General features: G+C 44.5%; 1 protein-coding gene across 2 annotated transcripts in view; it reads left to right on the top strand.

The window, feature by feature from the left end:
* Positions 1-26,485, top strand: part of LOC137539266 (polycystin-1-like protein 2) — a 134,370-nt gene extending 107,885 nt beyond the window's left edge. Inside the window, exons 33-37 of one of the 2 annotated variants that reach the window (XR_011024971.1) lie at positions 132-292; positions 4,805-5,015; positions 11,070-11,171; positions 13,738-13,832; positions 24,846-24,929. Coding sequence is in view for 1 of the 2 variants with exons in the window: in XM_068261822.1 (XP_068117923.1) it covers positions 132-292; positions 4,805-5,015; positions 11,070-11,171; positions 13,701-13,832; positions 24,846-24,968 (729 nt within the window). In the remaining variant the exon portion in view is untranslated. Of the gene's footprint in view, positions 1-131; positions 293-4,804; positions 5,016-11,069; positions 11,172-13,700; positions 13,833-24,845 lie in introns of both variants that reach the window. The other variant, XM_068261822.1, reaches the window with a different exon arrangement.
* Positions 26,486-27,077: the final 592 nt, after the last annotated feature.

Below are 27,077 nucleotides of genomic sequence, written 5' to 3'. Positions count from 1 at the left end.
CCGTGCATTGCAATGGCAACCTGTGTTGTAAGCAGTGGGGACGGGGCCTTACTGTGCTGAGGAATAATTGTTTTGCTTTGCTTTGTTGTTTTACTTTGCAGTTATGCTAACAGCATATACATTATTTGCAGGGAAAGCTGATGAAAACTCAGAAGTGGGGGTATTTCCGCAGCAAATGGAACCTGCTGGAGTTTGCTGTGATTGTGATCAGCTGGAGTGCGCTGTCTGTGTTTGTGAAAAGGACCATCCTTGGAAACAGAGACATCAACTACTACCAGAACCACAAGGATGAGTAAGTAGAATTAATCATTGCTTACATCAGTGTATCCACACCTGTTTGTGTCATCACTGACATAATTTCCTGCATACAAGACTTCCATCCTATTATAAGGATCCCTCCTGTCGGTTGCAGTGGAGCTGCAACTGAGCAGTTTTGATTTCTCTGCCTGCATTTGGTTGCTTAGTTTTGATTGCATTCGCAATGAGTCTCATTGCTATTTGCAATCACTCTGCAGTCCAGAGTAGCTCAGGATGTTGTCATGAATCCACCTATGGCTTGCTGCAGTTGAACTGCAGCCAGACAGCTGTGGATTTCTTACATGCATGTGGTTGCATAATCTGGCATGCATTTGTAATGAGTCCTTTCCATTCACAGGCAGCTTGCAGCCTTCAATCAGTCTAACACAGGATTGCGTGATTACCATTCTGCTGTGTGGGAATTTGCATGTCTGCTGTCATTGGCTGATGTCCATAGAAAAACCTGCCTCTCCTCTCAGACCTCACCCGACATAGCGTTCAGCTTAGCCATAGTTGATTGCTGGGTTCATGGTGTGAAAGTGTTATTTTTGTATTCCATTTTTGCCTTGCCTGCCTGGACGTTCACTGCATCCGCGGGGGTACAGTGAAGTCTTACCTACCCTGATAGTTTTGAGACTGCCTTTACTACGTTGGTGACTGGTAGTATTCCTGCTTGATCTGTTCCTGTGGACATGACTGTAGCAGCGGTTGCTATTAGTTATGCTACTACCTGTTCGTCTTGTCCGTACCAGTGTGGATGTTTGCTATTGCTGGGAAAACAATCGTTCTGTCTGTCCCTGTAAGACTTGTTCCTGTAGATGTAACTATAGGCTGTGGTTGCTATTAGTTACACTCCTACTTGTTTGTCTTGTCCTTGTCAGTGTGGATGTTTGCTATCTCTGGGGCAGCGATTAGATTGGCAAGCATTCAGTCTGTCTTTGTTACTCAGTGTGTTGGACATCAGAGACTCAGGGCTGCGGTTTCCCCGAGCAACCAGTGTGTCTTGATTGCAAACAAGCATTCCGTCTGTCTGTCTACTGTCTGTCTTGGTTACTCAGTGTGCTGGACATCAGAGACTCAGGGCTGCGGTTGCCCTGAACAACCAGTGTGTCTTGTTTGCTAGCAAGCATTCCGTTTGTCTGTCTACTGTCTGTCTTGTCTATTGGACATCAGAGGCTCAGGGCTGTGGTAGGAAAACACATTTTTATTAAATGTTATGTCAGAGTTTCAGACCACTTTAAGGCAAAATTGGGCCCACAGTATCTTCTAGCGCTGCTGATATGCACCTGCATTACAGCAACCACGTTTTTGACTGAATTTAAGACAGATGGCTGAACTACACACTTGTCAGGCAGAACAACCTTCTGTTTCCTTGCCACAAGCTCCTTTTGGCGCATACGTAATAAAAGAGCACCTGAAATGATGGGGATCCGGAAACCCGATAGTAGAATACCAGTGAATTGACTGATCTTCTACTATTGAAGTATAAAGAAGGATCATAGAATATTGGTATTAAATTGGTCTGAAAGTCAGCATTTCTACTTTGCTCTTAAAGATTCCTCACAGCTTGAAAGCTACTATCCCCAATTTTGTTTCTAACAGAACATCACTAAAATAGTTAAACAAAGCATTTTGTCCTGCTATTCAGCTTCAAATCTGCATCTAAACTGGAGATAACAGTATCTTTGTTTGCATTCCAATGTTGATACATGTGTGTAAACACAATGGGCTCTATTCACAAAACTTCTCATAAATGACTTATCACCTAATTGATAGAAATAACTTTTAAGCACATTTACTAGCAAATAATCACTCAAAGTAAGTTGTTCCTGATTAACTTCATTTCAATATTACTTTTTTTATCTTAATAATATTATATTTTTGCTCTTTCGGAGCTTACAAATGTAACATAGATAAGGTGAAAAAAGAGCAAAACAGGTGAAAAAGCTTTGTGAATCATGCCCAATGTAACAAGTGAAAAGAAGCGCTTTGTGAAGCTCTCTGTGCTTCAAGCACAAAAACAGCTCAGGACAGCTCATCAGAAGATGTTAATATATAATAAAAAGCAGTTTGAATAAAATACAATGGCAGCAGGTTTCAGGGAAAGATAAACTACACTTTGGAAATTTGTAATTTGTAAACAGACAATATTACTTATGCACAAAAGCAAATATGGTAACTGTATGAGTAATAAAAAGTAGTAAAGCACATTTTTATTTTCAATCGTTTTTATTGAATTTTTCAAAAAGGTGTACAACTTATGACATATTATAAACTGGATGATAGTACGATTACACAGTGAAATACAATGGTTAACATATTCCATTCAATCCACATGCGACTAACAGCATAATACAGTCTTATCATAAACCAAACACTGATATTGAGCCTTCTATTACATGTAATAATGAAGCCATTAATTGCAAATCCTCAACACGACAGCCAGCTGTCAAAAGCTTATGTGAAAAGAGAAGAGACTGGGGAATTTCCAGAGAAATGCTTAATATAGAGAAAGTCAACCATCCATTCACTAAACCAATCATGGCTAGATGGAGACAAACCCACATCTAACCTTTCAGTACCTGCAAGTGTGACCTGGCCTCCAGCGAGGTCAGGTGTCTTCATTTTCTAAGGTAAACTTAGTGCTCAGATTAAAGGGGTACTTTCCATTCTGATGAGTCTGGAAAAGAGGAGGAAGTAAGATTTCAATGTAATGGCCTATAAAAGAGATTTGAGTAGAAAGCTTCTGAGTCTATACTCTGTTAAGGCTGTCAGTTTGGAAGAAAAAAAGTGGAATTTTGAAAGAAAGAAAAGGGAGAGCAAGAAGAATATAAGCAAAGAAGAAGGAAGAGAAAGAAGTCAGGGTAAGAAGAAAGAGAAAAATAGAAGTAGGAGTGGATGTATAGGGACGAGGAGTACATGGATAAGCGGTTGTTAGAGTATCTAAAAGACGAAGGCCAAGGTATAAGTCTCACTGGTTACATATCATCATGTTCTGTTCTGGATTCAGTAAATATGAGATTAAAGGGTCCCATATTTTATGAAATTTCCCCATATTATCATTCAACCGTGCCATTAATTTTTCTAAAAAGAGAATATTACCAAGTCTATTTTTGGTAGCGTCAAAAGATAGAAATGGAGAGTTCCAGGCTGCTGCTATTCATCGTTTAGTAGCCGTGAAGATGTAGTTGATAAGCATGTTTTGAGTAGAGGATAAATTTGGGTGGGGCAGGCAAGTAGAACATGAAGGGGATCTGGAGGGACCGGGGCATTAATCAGAGATGATGCTCAAGTACATACTCTGATCCAAAGTCTGCGGACCATCTTACAGCTCCACCAAATATGGGCAAAAGTGCCTGGCGTTTCACATCCTCGGAAATAGTCACTTGAGCACTTCCTATTGAACTTGGCTTCCCTCTGAGGAACTAAATACCACCGAAATAACAATTTATAATTCACCTAAATAAGGTCAGTATTTATAGAAATTATAGGGATATTTGCCCAGATGTCTTACATGTCAGTATAATCAGTATGCAAGGAAAACACATTTTTATTAAATGTTACAGTATGTCGAAGTTTCAGACCACTTTAAAAAACAATATTTTACTATAGCTAAACCTAACCCTACCGTCACACAGAACCCTCCCCCCTGACGTTGCACCTAACTCTAACCTCCCCCCTCCTCCCACACAGACACCCTTCCTGACACTTAACCTTAGCCACCACCCATGTCTATAACCCCCCACACAAGCCTAACCTTAACCAAACCCCCCCCCCCCCCAATCCTCCTGGCACCGGTCTCCACCTCCGCCCCCAGTCTTCGCAGAAGAAGAAAAAAATAATAATTTTGTGAGCTGCCATAGGTACCCATTGAAATACCAGCATTGAGGGGTAATTTGAGCGCCTTTTATATATCGGGTGCCTTAGGTGCCCACATTTCACTTCAATACCGTTATTTCAATAGGAGCCTATGGCGTTGCCCAAACTTCTGCCGCTAGCTGGCATCCAAACTTACCCCTTTTCACCTGCCATTTAATGCAATGGAAGAACAGCGTTTGAAACCCCACTTGTGTCAGCGTTTGATACCCGGGGAAGTCACCAGCGGAAAAAAGACAAAAACATGTTGCCTCTGAGCATGGCCATTGCTGCACTCAGGAGCTCTGCACCCGGACCGCCTCTCCAACACCCATGCTGAGCTAGCGAGCGCCTGGCCGGTGCATGGGAGCAGCTGACAGGCGGTGAATTCACCAACACCAGCCTCCTGCGTGAAAGAGTACTTTAATCATAATAATACAAAAGCCTAACAACCTGTCCATTCAGTAGGAATTCCCAAGCTAACATTATTACCAAATCATAATACTGCCTGGCTACTGAGTTATCTCACAGTATAGCTGTTTATTTTCTGAGCATTGATACTTCCCCTAATATAAGAGCCTTTGCTTTGTAAAGTCTTTCCCTGTGATCTGTTGGTGAAATATAACAGAGCTCTTGCTTTCTTTCCTGGCAGGTTTGTAAGTTTTAATGAGACAGCAGCAGCAGATGCAGCCTTGGGTTACCTCATTGCATTCTTAGTGTTGCTATCAACCATCAAGTTGTGGCATTTGCTGAGACTGAACCCCAAACTGAACATGATCACGGCAACTCTGCGCAGAGCCTGGGGCGACATCTCTGGATTTATCACCGTCATTCTCATCATGTTCCTGGCCTACTCCGTTGCTGTGAGTGCCTCAGATTCCTGTTAGTTCTGTGCTCCAGATCCTGTCAGGTGCACTTATGCAATATACATGGGTAGAGCTAGATCTGCAGTATGAGCCAGTTTTACCTCCAGCAACACCAGACCACTGATGATGCAATACAGATAAACACTGCAGATGTCTCCTCTGCACAACTTGGCACCCAAACCACTTAATCATAGCAGCCCAGACATACCCACCGGCTGCGTCCTGTAATTTGCAGATATTGCCTGTTACAATGTCTTGCTGTACAGGAGCCTTTAAAGTGGACCTGAACTCTTGCACAGGACATAAGCAAAACAGAGAAATGCAACCTGTAGGTATTTAGCCTCCCTGGCATTATAATTATTTCCTGATTTTGGGTCTAAAAGCCATGCATTTTTTCACAAGCTTTTAGACCCTAAAAAAAAGAAAAAAACCCATACCATATACCACAGAGAGATCTGCAGTAGCTCCTGCATATAACTAACTCAGGCACGGGATTACCGCTCTGAGCTGCGGATTTCCGTCCCGAGCCTGACTCGGGATTACTGCTAAGGAGGTTACAGAGTTTAGCTTGTCTAATTCCCCCTCATCTGGGACTATTCACAACTGTAATCTGATCTCTCAGCTGTGTCAGCTGGCTGCCTCGGCAAAGCAGCTAATTTGGAGACCCAGAATGTTAACACTATGTAGACACACTGCAGATTTATTTTAGGATTTGTATCAGCTGTAGCAAAGAAATGTTTTACAGCAAAGAGGAAGTTCTGTGCTCAGGTCCACTTTAAGGCCTTGGTTCAGTCTCACATTTTTGTATGTGTGTACAGTGGGATGCGAAAGTTTGGGCAACGTTGTTAATCGTCATGATTTTCCTGTATAAATCGCTGGTTGTTACGATGAAAAATTGCGGTTAAATATATCATATAGGAGACACACACATGGTGATATTTGAGAAGTGAAATGAAGTTTATTGCATTTACAGAAAGTACGCAATAATAGTTTAAATAAAATTAGACAGGTGCATAAATTTGTCATTTTATTGATTCCAAAACCTTTAGAACTAATTATTGGAACTCAAATTGGCTTGGTTAGCTCAGTAACCCCTGACCTACATACACAGGTGAATCCAATTATAAGAAAGAGTATATAAGGGGGTCAATTGTAAGTTTCCCTCCTCTTTTAAATTTCTCTGAAGAGTAGCAATGTGGGGGGTCTCAAAACAACTCTCAAATGACCTGCAGACAAAGACTGTTCACCATCATAGGAGAAGGATACAGAAAGCTGTCTCAGAGATTTCATCTGTCTGTTTCCACAGTTAGGAGCATATTGAGGAAATGGAAGACCACAGGCTCAGTTCAAGTTAAGGCTCAAAGTAGCAGACCAAGAAAAATCTTGGATAGACAGAAGTGGCGAATGGTGAAAACAGTCAGAGTCAACCCACAGACCAGCACCAAAGACCTACACCATCATCTTGCTGCAGATGGAGTCACTGTGCATCGTTCAACCAATCGATGCACTTTACACAAGGAGATGCTGTATGCAGAGGAAACCTTTTCTCCACCCACAGCACATTTGGACAAGCCAGATTCATTTTGCAATAAGGTGCTGTGGACTGATGAAACTAAAATTGAGTTATTTGGGCATAACAAGGGGCGTTATGCATGGAGGAAAAACAACACAGCATTGCAAGAAAAACACCTACTACCTACAATAAAATGTGGTGGTTCTATCATGCTGTGGGACTGTGTGGCCAGTGCAGTGACTGGGAATCTTGTCAAAGTTGAGGAGCGCATGGATTCCACTCAGTATCAGCAGTTTCTGGATACCAATGTCCAGGAATCAGTAACAAAGCTGAAGCTGCACCAGGGCTTGATCTTTCAACAAGACAACAACCCTAAACACTGCTCAAAATCCACTAAGGCATTCATGCAGAGGAACAAGTACAACGTTCTGGAATGGCCATCTCAGTCCCCAGACCTGAATATAATTGAAAATCTGTGGTATGAGTTAAAGAGAGCTGTCCATGCTCGGAAGCCATCAAACCTGAATGAACTAGAGAGATGTTTTGTAAAGAGGAATGGTCCAAAATACCTTCAACCAGAATCCAGACTCTCATTGGAACCTACAGGAAGCGTTTAGAGGCTGTAATTACTGCAAAAGGAGGATCTAGTAAATATTGATTTCATTTCTTTTTTGTGGTGCCCAAATTTAAGCATCTGCCTAATTTTGTTTAAACAATTATTGCACACTTTCTGTAAATCCAATAAACTTCATTTCACTTCTCAAATATCACTGTGTGTGTCTCCTATCCTATACAATAAAATGCAAGTGTCCCTGCGTCATCAACTGAATGGTTGTGTGTCCCTGTCTTTTGTGTACTGAGCATGTGCGCAGTGTGTGATTCACAGAGGTTCTCATTGCATTGTGGGAAATAACCGCTTTTTCCAACTGCCAAGCAAGCAGCTCCCTGTGTGCATATACTTCAGACAGTGGTGGGGAACGAGCAAGCGGGACGCGTATGTGCGCACATTGCAGGGGGTAGCGGATGTGCCCATTATTTTTAATGGGCGGGCCTTTTTACTAGTATGATATATTAAACTGACATTTTTTATCGTAACAATCAACAATTACTACAGAAAAATCGTGACGATTAACAACGTTGCCCAAACTTTCACATCCCACTGCAGTGTTCTCCCCAGAATTTGTTTCTAGCCGGGTGGCATGAAATAGTAGCTGGGTGGCATGAAAAAGTAGCCGGGTGGAACGAGATGAAAATGCAGGGCAACTCTGCTTACAGCATAGGAGGAGGTGAGGAGGTGAGCCGATGACAGCTGGGTGGTCACCAAATCTAGCCGGGTGGAGCACCCGGCTAAAAGAGCCTGGGGAGAACACTGCACTGTATATGACAGTACATTTGCACTGCATGTCTGTAGTTTTTACAATAAATATATCTAATAGGCTTGGTCCTCTAGATCCATTTCCTTTTGAGAGAGCAATGCAATTTGATTAGAGAGAAAAGTGTCCCCTCCCCCGCATCCAATTATCATCCAGGTGAGACAGGGAGGAGGCAGCATCCAGTCTCTCCCTGTGAGTACCTCACCCCTCCCACCTCCTTTAGGCTCGCTGAAAGTAAACCTGAGACAAAGGTAGCACAAGGATTCATACTTACTTGGGGCTTCCTTCAGCCCCCTATAGTCCATTAGCTCCCTCCATGTTGGTCTGGTCCTCTCTGTTGTGCAGCTGTGGAGATAGCTGGGTTGCTGGCCACTGTGCATGTGTGATCCCGGACATGCGCACCCCCCGATTGCACTCCTGTGGCCAGGAGAATTCTGCACAAGTGCAGTTAGTCTTAACGAAATGCACATGCGCAGAACTCTCCAGGCCAGGACCGCGCATGTGGAGTAGTCCCTGACTGGCTCAGTCGGGGACATTAGTGGGGATAAGAGGAGGAGACCGGGAGGACAGTGAGGGAGCACACAGACTTCAGGGGAGTGGAGGACATCCTAGGTAAGTATAAAGCCTTGTGCTAGATTTGTCTCAAGTTTACTTTAAAGGGATCCTGAAAAGAGACGCATATAGTGGCTGCCGTATTTATTTCCTTTTAAATAATATTAGGTGCCTGGCATCCTGCTAATTGTTCTGGCATCAGTAATGTCAGAATCACACACCTGAAACAAGCATGCAGTTAATCTAACCAGACTTAAAGGGGTTATCTGGGGGGGTGTTTGAAAATAAAAACGGACACTTACCTGGGCCTTTTACTGGCCCCCTGCAGCTGTAATGTCCCACGCCGTCCTCCAACGATCCTCCGTTCCCCGCCGCCGGCGTATTTGCAATCCTAGTAAGACTGCAGCTGCGCGGCCGTGGCCACATGCGTGCTCGCTCCCGCAAGAAAACTGTGTACTGCACCTGCGCAGTAAGCGCCCGATGACACGAGCAGGAGCGCGCACTATTCATCTTGGAACCGTGGACCGTAGGACGGCGCGGGACATGACAGCTGCAGGGGGCGGTAGAAGCCCCAGGTAAGTGTCAGTTTTTTTTTCAAACCCCTCCCCCCAGAGAACTCCTTTAAGTCAGACCACCTGATCTGCATGCTTGTTCAGGTTCTATAGCTAAATGTATTAGAGGCAGAGGGTCAGCAGGACAGCCAGGGAATCTGAATTGTTTAAAAGTAAATTAATATGTCAGCCTCTATATTTCTCTCACTTCTGGTGTGCTTTAATTCACTGAGCTCACCTTACAATAGGGTTTCCTAACCAAAGGTTCTTGAGGACTCTGACTCATCTGTTGGGCTGAGAACGTTTCAAATGAACCTCCTTGGCTTTGTGTCTTTGTCACACATTTGGGTGTACTCACTAAGCAGCGTTAAGCAGAATAATATGGGTAAAGTCTTATGCCCGATGAGTAGAGCAGTAAGCAATAAATGTTAATGCAATACATTACGCTCTACTCATCGTACGTAACACTTAACACATGCTATTCTGCTTACAGCTGTTTAGTGAATATACCCCATTGTCTGCTCGTTCCAAGTTCCAACCTAACTACTGTTACACCACTGACACAATGGTCATGTGACTGTTTTGTCACCTGACACATGACCATTATGCTGTGGTGATGAACTAATAAGCAGGAGGCCAGAACAGAGGATGTGTGTACAGCAAATTAAAAGTAAACAGAGAAATCAACTATAATCAACATGGTCATGCCAATCTCTGCAAGCATTGTGGCTGCACGTCAGTGGGGGGCACTACAATTCCAAGCACTATAGTTAAAGCGGATTCAAGATGAAAAACTAACTATAACAAGTATCCTGTCTATATATCTTATCTAAAGTTTAGATAGTTTACACAGAAAATCTAGCTGCAAACAGATTCAACAGTGTATGATTTATTCCTGTGATACAATGAGAGCAGCCATGTTCTGTTTGTCACATTACACACAGGCAAGCTGATCTGTATCTCCAGCTCTCAGCCTGTGAAAACTTCACTCCCCTCTCCTCCTCCCCTCTGCCTCTGAAATCTCTAGCTAGTAACCTCCTCCTCCTGCCCGGACTGAGTTCCCATAAGCCCTTGCTACATCTGTCTGAAAGTGCCAAGGCACTCTGGAGAAGCTGTGGGCGAGGCTTGTTTAGTTTATAGGGAATTAGAGTATTAAAACAAAACAAAAAAAGTATTTGGCTTGAGGAATGCCCTATAAACTATATGAAAGGAACACAATTATGCAATAAGTAAAAGTTTATCTCAGATCCACTTTAAGGGGCAATATATTAAGGAGTGCTAAAATGGAAGTCTGTACAAGCCCTACATCTCTGACCTGATCAGCAGCAGATACATACCTGGCCACCTAATCCACTCCTCCAACGACCTCCTCCTAACAACCCCACGCATTTCGCACTCCCATGTGATACTACAGGACTTTACAAGAGCAGCCCCAGTTCAAATACGCCCTCAAAACTCACCTCTTCAAGAAAGCCTACTGCACCTCGTTGATGCCTAACTCTCTCTGCGGAGAACCTCTCGATGCTGCCCTCCTCCTATTGTGTCACCACCCCCTTCCACTAGATTGTAAGCCTTTAGCAGGGCCCTTCTTCTTTGTGTATCCTACCTGTTTGTGCACTCTACTCACAGAATAACGTGGACTTGAATTGCTTGGACTACTACTCCAGTGTATGATCTAGCATTGTGTGTTTTCCTGCTCATTACCTGTATTGTGTTGTCTGTCACCCCTATTATCCTTGTCTGTAACCTTATTTATTTTCCAGCACTGTACTATATAAACGCAATAAATAATAATTATAAAAAGAGACATACAGTAATAATAAGCATTATGATAGAGAGGCATTATAAATGGGGTAGTATAATAAGCAGCACTATAATAAGGGAGCACTGTAATTGTGGGAACTAAAATAAAAAGCACTATAACACTACAGGGATCACTCACTGGAGGGCATTTCATGGGCACACCACAAAGGATGGACTTGGAATGGAGGCTAAACAAGGAGGATGCCTTAGAAATAAAATACTTATCTTTATTCTCATTTCGTATTTCTTCATGTTTCAGTGTAATCTCATATTCGGATGGAAGCTAAACTCGTACAAGACTGTGTTTGACTCAGCAAAGACAATGATCAGCCTTCAGCTGGGGATCTTCAACTATGAGGAGGTATGTGCACAGCTGCAGCATTTATTACACACAGGCAGGAACAGCGGGACACTAGTGACACAATGGGAGGGATCACTCATCCCATGGCAACCACAGGGAGACAGCCTCACAAAATCCTGCAGACAGACAGGGATTAGCAATTAAAACTTTACCCGTTTGCCTATCAGTATTGGGAACACTCCTCTGTTTTCTGTAATGGGTACTAATTAAAAAAAAGGAATTACTGTAGATATTTCCTCAGTAGAGGGAAGCTTATGGATAGTCTTGAGGCTTCGGCGATCTTCTTATGCCCCTCCATTCCTGCACCCAATATATTCCAATATGGGTGCTTGCGGATTCTGAACGATCGCATTAGCAATCACTTCCTTAACTGGACGATTGGAATAACAGATGTTTTTTCATACAGACAATTGCAGCTGGTATCCATAGAGTTTGGATACCTTTGGCCTGAAACTCACTAGTAGCGCTTTTTTAAGCGCTTGTGATTTGAAAAGCACTTGCTAATGTAATGCTATGGGTGTGATCCCACTTGAGCGATGCGATTTTATAGAAATCCCCCATAGCATTGCATTAGACAGAACTTTTTCAAATCAAATAGAAAAGGCTGCTAGTGGGTTTGAGCCCTAATGGTATGAATTGATTAAAATTGATGTTTTCTCTTAATCTGAATGATCTAATCAAAAGTAGGATCGCCCACTAAGTGTTGCACTGTTAGTGGCCATCTATAAACGAACCAAGAACAGTGTAACCAATTCAATGTGAAAATCTGACAATTTTTCAATTCAGAAACAAAGCTATAGATAAGTATAAAGCCTTAAAAAGAAATTCCTTACTGAAGAGTTATTGCACTTTATTCTTGGCCTATATTTAAAGATGGATTTATTGAATGAAGATTATCTTTTATTTTTGGCACTTGATTGGAATATTAAATAAGCTATTTCTTCATTACTGGTTTCATGATATTTTTCTGTACTTCTATATCCATAGCCTTGTTTTTGAAGCATGACTACTATGAAGAATGTTCAGTTTTCCTCCCATATAACTTACTACAATCTATCAATTTTACCACTATTTGCAGTACAAAACCACAACTGCGCCACTTTCTCCCCTGCTGCTAATAGATTAAATATTTTGCCTCATCCCATCATTGTTTTAATTAATTTCCCTTTAAATTGATCAAACATTGTTAGTCATTTTAATGTAAAGATTACAGGCAGGTTTGATTAGAGATTGAATTTGCTTGTTATTGGCTGGAACAAAGGCATGCAAAATATTGACTACCACAGGGGCATTTCTACGGTCCTAGAAGACCTGGGGCACCCTAAAATAAAATATACAAATGTGTAATGGCAAACTGGCCCACAGTGGAGTCGGCACCATCAAGTTGTATTAAAGCTCTTTTATTAAAGCAGCATGATGAGCAATCTGTAACAGCGACAGCCCTGCTGTTTCGGTTTATCCGACCCTTCTCAAGCCGTTCAGCATCACATAGACCGAAACAGCAGGGCTGTCGCTGTTACAGATTGCTCATCATGCTGCTTTAATAAAAGAGCTTTAATACAACTTGATGGTGCCGACTCCACTGTGGACTGGTAACTGAAGTATTGGAATGTGGAGATACTGGGAGTCTAGGGCACATCAACCAACTCTCTTCTGGGTGCTAGCTCAATACTGGAGAAGTTCATGGCAAACTGGCAAAATTATGCAAATAATGAGCATAATTTAGAGTGACGCTGAGAAGAGGGGGGCATAAAAGTTTTATACATACCTGGGACTTCCTCCAGGCCCCTCCACGCAGATCGCTTTCACGCCAGTGTGTAAATCCTCCTAGATCAGGTATGTCAAACCGGTCCTACGAGGGCCGGGGTCCTCACACATTTTTGACACAGCTCAAATGAATTGATGGGTCTGAGTCAGGAAAGGTGTGGTCCATCAGGTAGAACACATTCCTCTCTTTCTCAGTCTATCCTAAACACTGGCATGGATCTGGCCCTCTAGGCCTGGAGTTCGACACATGTGTCCTAGATGCTCCTGTAGCAGTCCCTTTCTACACAGCAAGCCGGGGACAATCGGTGCAGGTTCAGTGCGGCCAAGCACGCTCCCCTGTCTCGCTCCCGCGACTAAGAGCGTTCTGCGCCTGCTCAGTAGTAGTAGTACTGGCAGGCACAGAACACTCCCGGTGATGGGAGCAGGACAGGGAGCATGCTTGGCCGCACTGCGCCTGCACAGACTGGCCCTGACTTGCCGTGTACATCGGGACTGCTACCGGAGCATCTAGGAGGATTTGGACACCGGCGTGGGTGCTCAGTGCTGCCCTTCCTCCCTCTCTTACCTATCTCCCCCATTCAATATTCTGCTCTCTGCTGCTCTTCCAACCCCATTCACCACAGTGTCCTGACAGGCCACCCAGCCAAGTTCATACAATCAATGTGTTTTGCAGTGTCCTCTAGCTTGGGAGAGCTGTAGGTAATCACAGTCATACTGCTTCAGAGCCATCTGATGTTATTTGTCTTGTGTCTCCGCTGTCAGGTGTTGGATTATAACCCTGTGTTGGGCTCCTTCTTAGTTGGATCGTGCATTGTTTTCATGACCTTTGTGGTGCTGAATCTCTTCATATCGGTAATCCTGGTGGCATTCAGTGAGGAGCAGAAGAATCACCAGGTAGGTTCAGACCTGCAAATGTAACTTCACATGCACCAAGGAAGTGATGGGATTAGTCAGGAGTGCCTTTGTGTTTCCCCCCAAAATGCAGAGAATTTCCCAAGTACTCTAGTGCAGAAATGCATATTTACAGCAATATTCATGCATTGGTGCTGAAATAAAGCAACAAGGGTTTAAATGAGCACTATGGGGAATTCCATAACATTTGAATAATCAGTTTTAATGACACAGTAAGAAAAATCCTTCTGTCACGTTATTAAACTTTATTTACAAAGTGCTAATATTAATATTAAGCAGCGCTACACAATAAATAGGTGTCATTACAACATTAAACAGTTTTACATGATGACATTATATTGTTTAACAATGGTACACAAAATAATGACATAACAATGCTGGGATAAATATAGAAGACAAGTCATTAAGTACATTTGGCGGGGGAAAAAAGCAGTCACTGAAGGTGAGTACAGACCTTTAATGGATGTTGCCCATTGGGGATCGAGACCTGATTCTCTTGGGCGACATTACTGTGTTGGGTTGTGCACACATGTCAGCTGTGTAGCTGATGACGCGCTATAGCCCCCCCAAAATTAGCAACAATATTTGTCACTATCTCGGAGAGTAATGGGAGGAGAGGGATTCCCTGCTCAAATGTCCACTAGGGGCATTCCTGCAGGCTTTCCAGAGCTGCCAATGGGGCAGCTCTCTCTCCCTGGCCACGCCCCCTGCTGCTCCCCCACCTCCCTGCATGCTGTGAGAGAGAAATTTCTCTCTCCCAGAGGTCACAAAAGTGAAAGTGGACCCTAGCAGGCCAATGGAGCGTCAGGGAGTGGCGTGGATGGCAAGCTCTCTTTAAGTCCAGCGTGTGTACAAGGCTATAGGGGTAGGGGAAAGTGAAATATGGGGGGATTTGTAAGCCCAAGGGAGGAGGATGGCACTATGAAGGTGGCAGGTAAGCAATGGTGAACGGATGGGTGTAAGACCTGCTTGAATGAGGTAAAGGTGAGGGCGAGTCTGATGGGGGGTAGGAGGGTGTTCCATACACTTTGAAAACTTATATTAACCTTTATTTTACTTTTTCATCATTTGCAAATGTAATCAAATTACAGACAGGCTTGTGGCCAGTTATATTACCTCATGGGTAGTGGAGGGGAGGGACTAAATGTAGGCACCCTGTAACAAGCATTACTCTCCCTCCTGGATGTGGAAGCTGAGTTGCTTTATTTCAACGGCTTTCACAAGCCTAGCCATGATAGCACACAGCTGCCCGTATCGCTGCATAATCTGCCAGGTACCTCAGTTTTTCCCTAACATTGCACTGACAGCTCGGACTGGGGACTGTCCTGCTACAAACAGAGCTTACATGAAAGCTGATTTAATTTTACGTTACACACCTAATTCACCTTCTTATATGCAGCCTGTCCCTCAATGTGATCCATAACGGTCTCTTTACAAATTCTTGCTTGTATAGCCCCTTGTCCCCATTACCATTATTACAGGGTTTTTTTTTACTTATGACATCATTTGCAGGCCAGCTTCCACCCCTGGGGATATTGGGCCTGATTCACAAAGCTTTTCTGTTAAATTATCTCAGCTCACAATTTCTCTCTCCTTAAATGACACAACTCATGATTTACCTCCCCTTTTCTAACTTAATTCAAGGTTTACCTCTCCTTATTTGACATAACTCATGGTTTACCTCCCCTTAATTAACTTAACTCAAGGTTTACCTCTCCTTATTTGACACAACTCATGGTATAGCTCTCCTTATTTGACACAACTCATGGTATAGCTCTCCTTATTTGACATAACTCGTGGTATAGCTCTCCTTATTTCACATAACTCGTGGTATAGCTCTCCTTATTTGACATAACTCGTGGTATAGCTCTCCTTATTTGACATAACTCATGGTTTAGCTCTCCTTATTTGACATAACTCATGGTATAGCTCTCCTTATTTGACATAACTCATGGTTTAGCTCTCCTTATTTGACATACAGTAACTCATGGTATAGCTCTCCTTATTTGACACAACTCATGGTTTTAGCACTCCTTATTTGACATAACTCATGGTTTAGCTCTCCTTATTTGACATAACTCATGGTTTAGCTCTTCTTATCTATTTATCTCATGAATTATCTCTCCTTATTTGAACTCACAGGGTCCCCATTCTCTTCTTTATAAATCTTTTAGTCAAGCCAGTAAGAAACTAATAAAAATAACTTAAAATGATCCTGTAGTGGGTGAACCTGATAGTAAGGATGCATACTATGCAGCCTAGATCACTTATCGGTGCTGGTTGCTGTCATAAATAGGACCCTACTGCACCTTGGTAAGTCCCCAGAGGACTGACGATGATGTCCTTCTTCATTCCCCACCTCCCAGTGGCTTGACCTTTGTATTGGTGCAGAAGGAAAGTGATAACATCAGCAGTGGACTGGGGCATGGAGGGAGTGGAAGTAGTAGGCTAAGGAGTAACATGGATGGTGGGGCATAGCTGGGATTTCAAACTAAAAAGTCCAGCCAAACAATGAGACTCAACAGAATATTATAAGTAGGAGCAGCAGCCTGCCACCAGTTTACTGTTATGCAATCAGATCCAAATTAGTCTTAAAAAATATATTTGCATAGCTCCCAACTGTCCCTCTTTTGGAGGGACAGTACCTCTTTGGCAGGGGAGGACTGGCCAGGGGGGAAGGGGGGAGATTTCCCCCCAGGCTGCCTCTCATGTAATAATTTAGGGCTGGTACAGTACCTAGTGCATTCAGGTTTTTTGTATAAGGCAATGTGAACCACTAGGTTACCTGGCTGAGGGAAACAAACGCCCAATTACAGAGCAATTAGAGGGCGGGCAAGCTGGTAAATATACACAGTATGATGCAGAGCAGAAGCATGCCTGCAGGGTCCATAGGAAAAAAATCTGTCTTGTCTCTCACCATTGTTAAAACAACTGCATGTGCACAGCTACATACGGTATTGTCTAGGTTGAAAAGTTTTCAACAGTCCCTAGACTGCAGAAGGGCTGCTTGCAGGCAGTCCCTAGACTTCAGGATTTGACTGATTTCGGGTGGAAATTAGTTGAATGTATAGATCGGAGGTGCAGGGAAATCTTGGACCGATGTGGTCGATCAAGTGCGAGAATCACGAACAATGAACGCAATGGAAACCCCGGCCGTTGTCCTTCAAAATGTATTGTGTGCTCCCCGGTGCCAGTGCTTTCATACTTTACCTGTCACGCTGTCCCTCGAGTGCCCTTGCTGTATTTCTGCATTGGCGCCCCACGTGATTACTAGCATATAGCACGTGGGGCGCGTGTGATGTCATTTGGGCTGGGACTGCCATGAAAACGGGCCTCTAGTTTGTGTTTTCCCTCCAGGCTAAAGTGCCCCAGTCCTTCCCTGCTCTTTGGGAACCCCGTCCCCCTGTCCCTCTTTCTTCCTCATGTGTCCCTATTTCAGGACTGATGTACAGATCTTTGTAAATATACGTACTTTTCTACTGAAAAATGTGTTTAATTGGTTTTAAACTTTATTCACATCCTTTAAATGTAAATATTTCTTATTTTAAAATGAAGGAAAATGAACCAGTATAGAAAGAACCAGTGTGGTTTGAATTATAAAAAAACATTTTTCCTATGAAATCTTTATGGTATGCATGACTAGGGGTGTGTTGGGGGTGAGATTAGCGGTGTGGCAGAGGTGTGGCTTAAAGCTGGCCATACACTGGCCCGATTTGCCGCCGTTTCGACAGCAGATTCGATCACTGGGATCGAATCTGCTGCCAATCGTTCGCGCTACACGCCGAATTTCGATCCATTTCGTCCGATCCCGTCGATCGCTCAGTGCGGAAAATTACTGTCGATCGCCCGCGGGTAGGGAGCGCGTCGCTAGCGGCGTTCGAGTACCCGACGACCGACGCAATAGAGCCGCATACATTACCTGCTCCGCCGGCACGACTACCCCCGGTCACCGCTGCTCCGTGTCCGCGCTGGTCTCCGGCATGCTTCAGTTCCTCCTGCCCGGCAGGAAGTTTAAACAGTAGAGGGAGCTCTACTGTTTAAACTTCCTGCCGGGCAGGAAGAAGTAAAGCATGCTGGACCTGGAGACCAGAGCGGAGAAGACAGCGGAGACCTGGGGACTGGAGTCGCGTCGGCGGAGCAGGTAATGTATGCGGGCATACGGGCGGGGGGAGCGGCGGCAGCACCACCACCACCACCACCACAACAGATTGTGAACGGTTTCAGGCTGAAATCGGTACACAATCTGTTTGCAGTAAAGGTAGCCATACGATCCCTCTCTGATCAGATTCGATCAGAGAGGGATCTATCTATTGGTCGAATCTGATTGCAAATCGACCAGTGTATGGCTACCTTAAGTGTCCCTCTTTCTTATCTCAAAAAGTTGGGAGGTATGCAAATCTGCTTGAACACTATACATTCCCTTTAGGCCATTTTACATTTGCAGGTTAAACCTGCGTTGCGTTACCCTATTTCACCACAAGGGGATGGAAAAATCAATAAAAGTCTACGTAAACTTTCTCGCCCATTGTAGTCTTTTGCTGTGCACCGAAAGTATCTGAACCGACACAAGGGCAACAGCGTGTTACCGCAAGCACTGCGCTTTTAATGCATGGTGCTTGGGGTAATGGAAATCTGTGGGCGATACACGGAAGCGCGGTGCATAGTGGCGCACATGTGCGGACTGACGGGAATCCCAATGATGTACTTCCTGCCCAGCATGCCATTGAACAGGTGGCTGCACTATATATATATGACCCTGTTAGCGCACTCTCCCGCACGGTCATATGATTGTCATTTTTTGTGTTGCGGTGGGATGCGGCAGGAGTATCGCACCGCAAAACAAAATTCAAGTGTAAAACCGGCCCCAAGGAAACCTAGTGACATCACAGGAAAGATTTTAAGTTAATATCTGCTGGACACCTGTTGCTCCCAATATATCCCATCGATTGACTTTCAGCTGATTGATCAGTAGTGTGATTGGGCTTATTGGAAAACTTCCCTGCAAGCAGGTGAGGGGGAAGCAGCGGGGGAGCTCTGCGCTGCATCAAGCCGTACAGCACTCGCAGTTCCATCAATGCTCAGAAGATTTCTCCTGAAATCTATGAGATTGCGTGTGCAGTGTGTGGTGAGGGAATCAATCACTACCCGACTGATTTGCAATCGAGGGATTGATTGGCGTGGCATACCGACTACAATTGACTTGTGTATGCCTAGCTGAAAGTGAATTGGAACCCATATTTAAATAAAAAAAAGTCAGATACTCATCTAGGGAGAGGGAGGCTCTGGGTCCCATAGAGCGTCCCCTCTCCTCTCCCGGTCCCCACTGTTGCGCTGGCTCCCCTGTAGCGGTATTCGGCCGTTTCGGTCAAATACCAATGTTTCCTGGCCGAAGGGAGGCTTCGGAAATGCTTTGGGAGCCTGAGTGCTCCCGAAGACGGGCCGCTCTACACTGCGCATGCGCGAGCACCCACTATGACGCACTATCACATGCGCAGTATGGAGCCGCCTGCTCCCGAAGGCTCCCAAAGACTTCCGAAGTCCCCTCGGCGGGGGATGTGAACGGAGGAGCCGGCGCAGCACCGGGGGCCAGGGGCGGATCAAGACCAAGTTGCGCCTGGGGCAAGGTCAGGTTTTGGCGCCTAAAGGTCAGGTTTTGGCGCCTAAACTGCCATTCATTTTGCCGCCTTTTTAAGAATTCAACAAACTGCGCCTGGGGCAAGATACCCGCTTGCCCCCCCCTAGATCCGTCCCTGCCGGGGGCACCAGGAGAGGAGAGGGAAGACTCATTAGGGCCGAGCCTTCCCTCTCCTTAGGTGAGTATCTGACTTTTTTTTTTAATTTAAATATGGGATCCCATTAGCTTTAAGGTCAATTTCACACTGCTAACCAGTATTTTTGGTGTGGTGCCAGGGTCACACCGCATCGCACCACCAAAAACAAGCCTTCAGGGATTACCGTGTTAATTAGCAAGCCAAGCAGGAAGCGAGGCTCTGTAGCGCTCATTTCAGTGTTGCCAACTCATCCCTTTAATTACTGACACATCTAAGTTATACAGGTTCTGGAGCTACTTACACATAATCAGTGCCTTACCTGCATCTACCTAGGCAACAAAACCTGTATAATTCATGTGTCAGTAATTAAAGGGATGAGTTGGCAACACTGGCTCATTTCCTGTGGCCGAAGAAAGGAACTGCGCGGAAGTGTATATTTTTATTTTTAATTTACACATTGCCATAGACTTACATGACTTCCGATCTGCTGCACGTCGCCACGTGAATCGACAGTAATGTAGTATTGTGCTTGCGTCGGGATGCGCTGAAAAGCCACTTCCTTCAAATTGCGTCACACCCAGTCGGTGTGAAAGGCCCCATAGACCTCCATTGGTGTAGCATTGGCCTGTGGCGAAACCAGGCCAATGCAACGTGCCAGTGTGAAAGGACCCCAAGGGTTGATATAACACCCCGTGTGCATGTAATACTATCCAAATACAGAAATAAACAGTACTGGTGTCACTACACCTGTTTGCATTGCACTAGTTCAGTGTTGTGTAATATGGTGGTATTTTATACATAAAAGATAATGGTGATTATAGTGGGCCCCAGGCTGGTAAAGCACCAATCCCTCTGTAATACAGCTTGAACCACGGTGATGAAGAGGATCGCACCCTCTATGTATGTTTTCATAGGGACCATTATAATATTCAAAGCACTCTGGTTAATCAGATTCTAAAACCATATAAAGCTATACAGCATTAGTAAAAATTAATTAAAAGAATTTTTTTAAAAAGGAGTGCACTCTCAACTAAGTATAGCAAGTACTTCAAACAGACATATGTATAAAGTCCAGCGCACATCCTTTAAAGAGAAACTCCGACCAAGAATTGAACTTTATCCCAATCAGTAGCTGATACCCCATTTTACATGAGAAATCTATTCCTTTTCTCAAACAGACCATCAGGGGGCGCTGTATGGCTGATATTTTGGTAAAAGCCCTCCCACAAGAAACTCTGAGGACCGTGGTACTCCTGGCAGTTTCCTGTCTGTGAACCTTGTTGCATTGTGGGAAATAGCTGTTTACAGCTGTTTCCAACTGCCAAAAAAGCATGCAGCAGCTACATCACCTGCCCACAGTAAAAAATGTCACCATGTAATAAATGTCAGAATGTAAATCAGGGATTCAAAAGATTTTACAATGGGCAAACACTGACTAAGTCATTTATACATAATTATTGTAAAAATGAAGCACTTTTCTTAGTACATTATTTTCACTGGAGTTCCTCTTTAAGTACACTATCATGCAGAGTTCATTATTGCACAGTTGATATCTGAATTCATAAAGCCTTTGATGCCGGTATCTCTTATTCTTCCACCACCCAACAGGAAACAGACTCACCGATTACAATGTGACCACTACCAGACTGGTCAAATATCGCCCAATACCAGGGTTCCTCGGTGCTTCAGGTCCTCCGCCGTCACCGCTCACAGCGGGCGGGGACTGGACATACCAGGAAGTGAGCGGTGACAGCGGAGGTCCACGCAAACTGCGGGAATACGCAGCATAGCCCGGCTTGTGAGGTCAGGACCTGAAGCACAAGGTACCCTGGAATTGGGCGATATTTGACCAGTCTGATAGTGGTCACATTGTAATCAGTGAGACTGTTTCCTGTTTGGTGCTATCTGGTGGTGGAAGAATAAGAGATACCGGCATCAAAGGCTTTATGAATTCAGATATCAACTGTGCAATAGTGAACTCTGCATGATAATGTTTTCATAAGGGCTTGTCAAATGTGATTTTACTGTTGGTGGAATAGCCAAGGTCTTTTATTATTATATTCAATGTGTAATAATCATAATGAAAAAAACTATGAAAGGTCAAAGAGTAACTGAAGCAGGAGGTGAATATAAAGTAAAATACTCACCTCAGTAGAGAGAAGCACCTGGATAGTAGATAGGCTTCCATAATCATCCTGTGGCACACCGATCCAGCGATGGGACCCTCTAGGCATATTCAGCATAGGCTTGGCAAATAAGCTTTAGTGGCAGTGCACCTGTTCCTGTACAAACGTGACCCTACTGCACAAGCCACTCAGGATACCCTCTTCCCCTTTTTCCATTGGACGCAGTGGAGTGAGCACCATGGGGCTGATACACTAATGTGTGGTAATATTACCATTACTGCTGGTAGGTCTGTACCGTGAGTTACACTAGAAGCGCGACCTGTGGTACTCAAGTTGTGCAAGCGTTGCTATGGTAACGTGTTATTACTGTTAGTACCGTACCTTAGCAATGCTCCCACTACTCAAACTAATAGTGTAACTTGCGGTACAGTGCTGCCGGTAGCAACGGTAATCTTGCCGTATATATCCACGCTTTAGTGCATCAACCCCTATGTAACCTATCTACAGTGGGATGCAAAAGTTTAGGGAACCTTGTTAATTGTCATGATTTTCCTGTATAAATTGTTGGTTGTTACGATAAAAAAATCTCAGTTAAATATATTATATAGGAGACACACACAGTGATATTTGAGAAGTGAAATTACGTTTACTGGATTTGCAGAAAGTGCACAATAACTGTTTAAATAAAATTAGGCAGGTGCATAAATTTGGGCACTGTTGTCATTTTATTGATTCCAAAACCTTTAGAACTAATTATTGGAACTTAAATTGGCTTGGTAAGCTCAGTGACCCCTGACCTACATACACAGGTGATTCCAATTATGAGAAAGAGTATTTAAGGGGGTCAATTGTAAGTTTCCCTCCTCTTTTAATTTTCATGGTTTAGGGGAAGGATAAGGAATCTCTGTCTCAGAGATTTCAGCTGTCTGTTTCCACAGTTAGGAACATATTGAGGAAATGGAAGACCACAGGCTCAGTTCAAGTTAAGGCTCGAAGTAGTAGACCAAGAAAAATCTCGGATAAACAAAAGCGACGAATGGTGAGAACAGTCAAAGTCAACCTACAGACCAGCACCAAAGACCTACAACATCATCTTGCTGCAGATGGAGTCACTGTGCATCGTTCAACCATTTGGCGCACTTTACACAAGATGATGCTGTATGCGAGAGTGATGCAGAGGAAGCCTTTTCTACGGTCCACAGCACAAACAGAGCCGCTTGATGTATGCTAAAGCAAATTTGGACAAGCCAGCTTCATTTTGGAATAAGGTGCTTTGGACTGATGCAATTAAAATTGAGTTATTTGGGCATAACAAGGGGCTTTATGCATGGAGGAAAAACAACACAGCATTTCAAGAAAAACACCTGCTACCTACAGTAAAATATGGTGGTGGTTCCATCATGCTGTGGGGCTGTGTGGCCAGTGCAGGAACTGGGAATCTTGTCAAAGTTGAGGGACGCATGGATTCCACTCAGTATCAGCAGATTCTGGAGACCGATGTCCAGGAATCCGTGACAAAGCTGAAGCTGCGCCGGGGGTGGATCTTTCAACAAGACGACGACCCAGAACACTGGCATTCATGCAGTGGAACAAGTACAACGTTCTGGAATGGCCATCTCAGTCCCCAGACCTGAATATAATTGAACATCTGTGGTGTTAGAGAGAGCTGTCCATGCTCGGAAGCCATCAAACCTGAATGAACTAGTGATGTTTTGTAAGGAGGAATGGTCCAAAATACCTTCAACCAGAATCCAGACTCTCATTGGAACCTACAGGAAGCATTTAGAGGCTGCAATTTCTGCAAAAGGAAGATCTACTAATATTGATTTCATTTATTTATTTATGCACCTGCCTAATTTTGTTTAAACAATTATTACACACGTTCTGTAAATCCAATAAACTTCATTTTACTTCTCAAATATCACTGTGTGTGTCTCCTATATTATATATGTAACTGACATTTTTTATCGTAACAACCAACGATTTATACAGAAAAAGAATGACGATTAACAAGGTTGCCCAAACTTTCGCATCCCACTGTATATGCCTGAGAACATAACTGAAAGTTCCTTCAATGTAAGCTCCTTCTTCTAAATAGTTCCTTCTTCCACTAACATGATGTGGTGCTAAGGGTGGGCACTAACACATAACGGGGTTGATTCACTATAACAAATAGCATGCCTTATCAGTTAACATGCCTTATCAGAGTAGCATAGCGAGCACTACGAACGTATGCCTGCTAATTGGCAATGACAAGAGCTCCACTCGTCCTGCCCTGAGCCCCTGAGGGTCCAATCACTTTAAAGGACATTATCCCCGCACTTTCATTGGACCAATGGGCTGCCTTTCACTTGACAGGAAACTTGACAGGCAGCCTATAGGGCCAATCAAAGTGCGGGGATAATATGCTTTACAGTGATTGGACCCGCAGGGGCTCAGGGCAGGACAAGTGGAGCTCTCTTCACTGCCAGTTAGCAGGCATAAGTTTGTAGCGCTCGCTATGCTACTCTGAAAAGGCATGTTAACTCAGATAAAGCATGTTAACTCTGATAAAGCCAGCTATTTGTTATAGTGAATCAACCCCAATATGTGAGGGTGTCAGGTAGTGGAATTGACATCCCTCCCTGAGACACTATCTTTCAAAGATTTATTTCAGCCATTTCTTTGGCACTGCGAAGTTTCTTTGTTGGTCTATAGTCCATTGTATAAAATCCTTTTGTATGTTGTGCACTGAAAGGACAACTGAAGTGAGAAGAACATGGAGGCTGCCATATTTATTTCCTTTTAAACAATACCAGTTGCCTGGCAGCCCTGCTGATCTATTTGGCTGCAGTAGTGTCTGAATAACACCAGAAACAAGCATGCAGCTAATCTCAGATCTGACAATAATGTCAGAAACACCTGTTCTGCTGCATGCTTGTTCAGGGCCTATGGCTAAACGTGTTAGAGGCAGAGGATGAGCAGGATAGCCAGGCAACTGGTATTGCTTAAAGGGAAATAAATATGGCAGCCTCCTTATCCCTCTCACTACAGTTGTCCTTTCATGTTATTTTCCTTTAACCCTGTGAACATAACCCGCGTGGCTTGCACTGTTACAGAAATCAGAGGAGGAAGAGATTGTTGATCTCATGATGATGAAAATATGCAGTTTCCTGGGTTTGAGGTACAAGAAGGAAGAAGCAACTGGAGAGCCAACATCATCAGCCATCCAGAAGAAATGAAACACTATGTAAAAGAGTATAGCAGACAATAAGTGTACTCTGGATAGACTATCAATGTTCTAGCACAATATGTATATAGATTGCTTCCTTTTTGTGTACATGAATCCCTCCTCCCAGTGCTCAGCCTGCATAGCATTAGTACAATGCCTACATCCTCTGGAGCCCCCGATTCAGCATTGAGAGAGAATGATAGATAGATCGCTTCTGTTATCCACTGTTCATAATGAAGACAGGGCCGGATTCCTGGAAAGGCCACCAGGGCCCAGGCCTTGAGCGGCAGCTGGCCAAGGGGCGGCTGGACATGGAAGAGGGATTGCTGCATATGAAAGAAGAGGTTGCAAATGGAATATAGAGGTTACAAATAAGGAGCACTGTATGGACATAGGGAGCTGCCGCCTATTATTATTATTATTATTTAGTATTTATATAGCGCCGACATATTACGCAGCGCTGTACAGTGTATATATATATCTTGTCACTAACTGTTCCTCAAAAGAGCTTACAATCTAATCCCTACCATTGCCATATGTCTATATTATGTAGTGTAAGTACTGTAGTCTAGGGCCAATTTTAGGGGGAGCCAATTAACTTATCCGTATGTTTTTGGAATGTGAGAGGAAACCGGAGTGCCCGGAGGAAACCCACGAAGACACGGAGAGAACATACAAACTCTTTGCAGATAGTGCCCTGGCTGGGATTCGAACCAGGGACCCAGCGCTGCAAGGCAAGAGCGCTAACCACTACGCCACCGTGCTGCCTAAGGGATCTGTATTACTTATGGGGGCTGCTATACATGAATGGAATAAGGGGCTGTAAAAGGAATGGGGGGGATTGCACAAAAAGGGGAGCTGCAAGAAAGTTAGCCTCGGGGCAGAAAGAGTATAAATCCAGCCTTGAATACTGTATAGACTCCAGAAGGAAGAGAATCTCTAGGAACCCTATGTGAAGCCACCAATATGTTTACCTGTGTGCTCCGTGGTGAACTTTGTTTTTCCATAAGCAGAGAGGAGAGTCAGCCATGGCCAGCTGCTATGTTTACCTGTCCCGTCCCATTCCAGTGACTGGAGAAGTCTGTGCATACAGGCTGATATTTCCTCTCCTTTACATCTCCCTCCCATAGTTTGTTCTGCACTCAGCCAGCCTCGGTTTCTGCAAATATAAATGTATAATCTGTCCTAGGACACTACCCAGTTACAGAACTGCCATTGTCACTGTGTAGCACCCAGTTAGGCCACGCTTCCACCTTATATACACCTCCCCTATATATTCTCTTATTCCACCTCTCTTTTCCTTGGATTGTAAGCTACTGAGGGCAGGGCCATCTCTTCTAGGGCCCGATGCACATACCGATGGTAAATTTGGCATGGGCAGGCAGCACACAGCAATACTACCGATGCTAACACCAGCAGTGCTCCGTACATTCGTGAGACCTGTGGTAGACAGGAAACCCAAGCATTGCTGTGGTATTACGTGTTCAGCAAGTAACATAATGCGTGTTACCATAGCAACGCTGGTGTTACCCAGGGCCGGCCCGCCCATGAGGCGGGGTGAAACTTTTGCCTCAGGCGGCACTTCTGGAGGGGCGGCAGCCGCCCGTCTGTGTGTGTGGGGGGGCCGCCCGAGCTGGAGGGGATAGCGGGCAGGAAGGGGGTATTGGGCCTCGCTGGCTGCAGCTATATTGTAAGAGGCAACGGGCGGGGAGGACTCACCTCTTCCTCGTTCCAGCCCGAGCCTGCGCTCCACTGACATCACTTCCTGCTACGCCGCAGGAAGTGATGTCAGTGGAGCGCAGGCTCGGGCTGGAACGAGGAAGAGGTGAGTGATCCCCGCCCGTTGCCTCTTACAATATAGCTGCAGCCAGCGACCTCACTTCTAAAGCTGGAGGGGAGCGGAGGACGGGGGACCCAGGCGAGGGAGGGGGGGTCCGACCCCCCTCCCCGCCGCTAGGCCCAATACCCCCTTCCTGCCCGCTATCCCCTCCAGCTCGGACGGCCCCCCCCACACACACACGGCTTGGGGGGGGGGGGGGAGGGGCGGCGATTTTTTTGAATTTTGCCTCAGGCGGCAAAAAGTCTAGGGCCGGGCCTGGTGTTACCCATACATGGGTTC

This window comes from Hyperolius riggenbachi, chromosome 11, assembly GCF_040937935.1.
Source record: "Hyperolius riggenbachi isolate aHypRig1 chromosome 11, aHypRig1.pri, whole genome shotgun sequence".
In the NCBI taxonomy this organism is placed as follows: domain Eukaryota; kingdom Metazoa; phylum Chordata; class Amphibia; order Anura; family Hyperoliidae; genus Hyperolius; species Hyperolius riggenbachi.
This window is presented reverse-complemented; position numbering and strand designations above follow the sequence as displayed.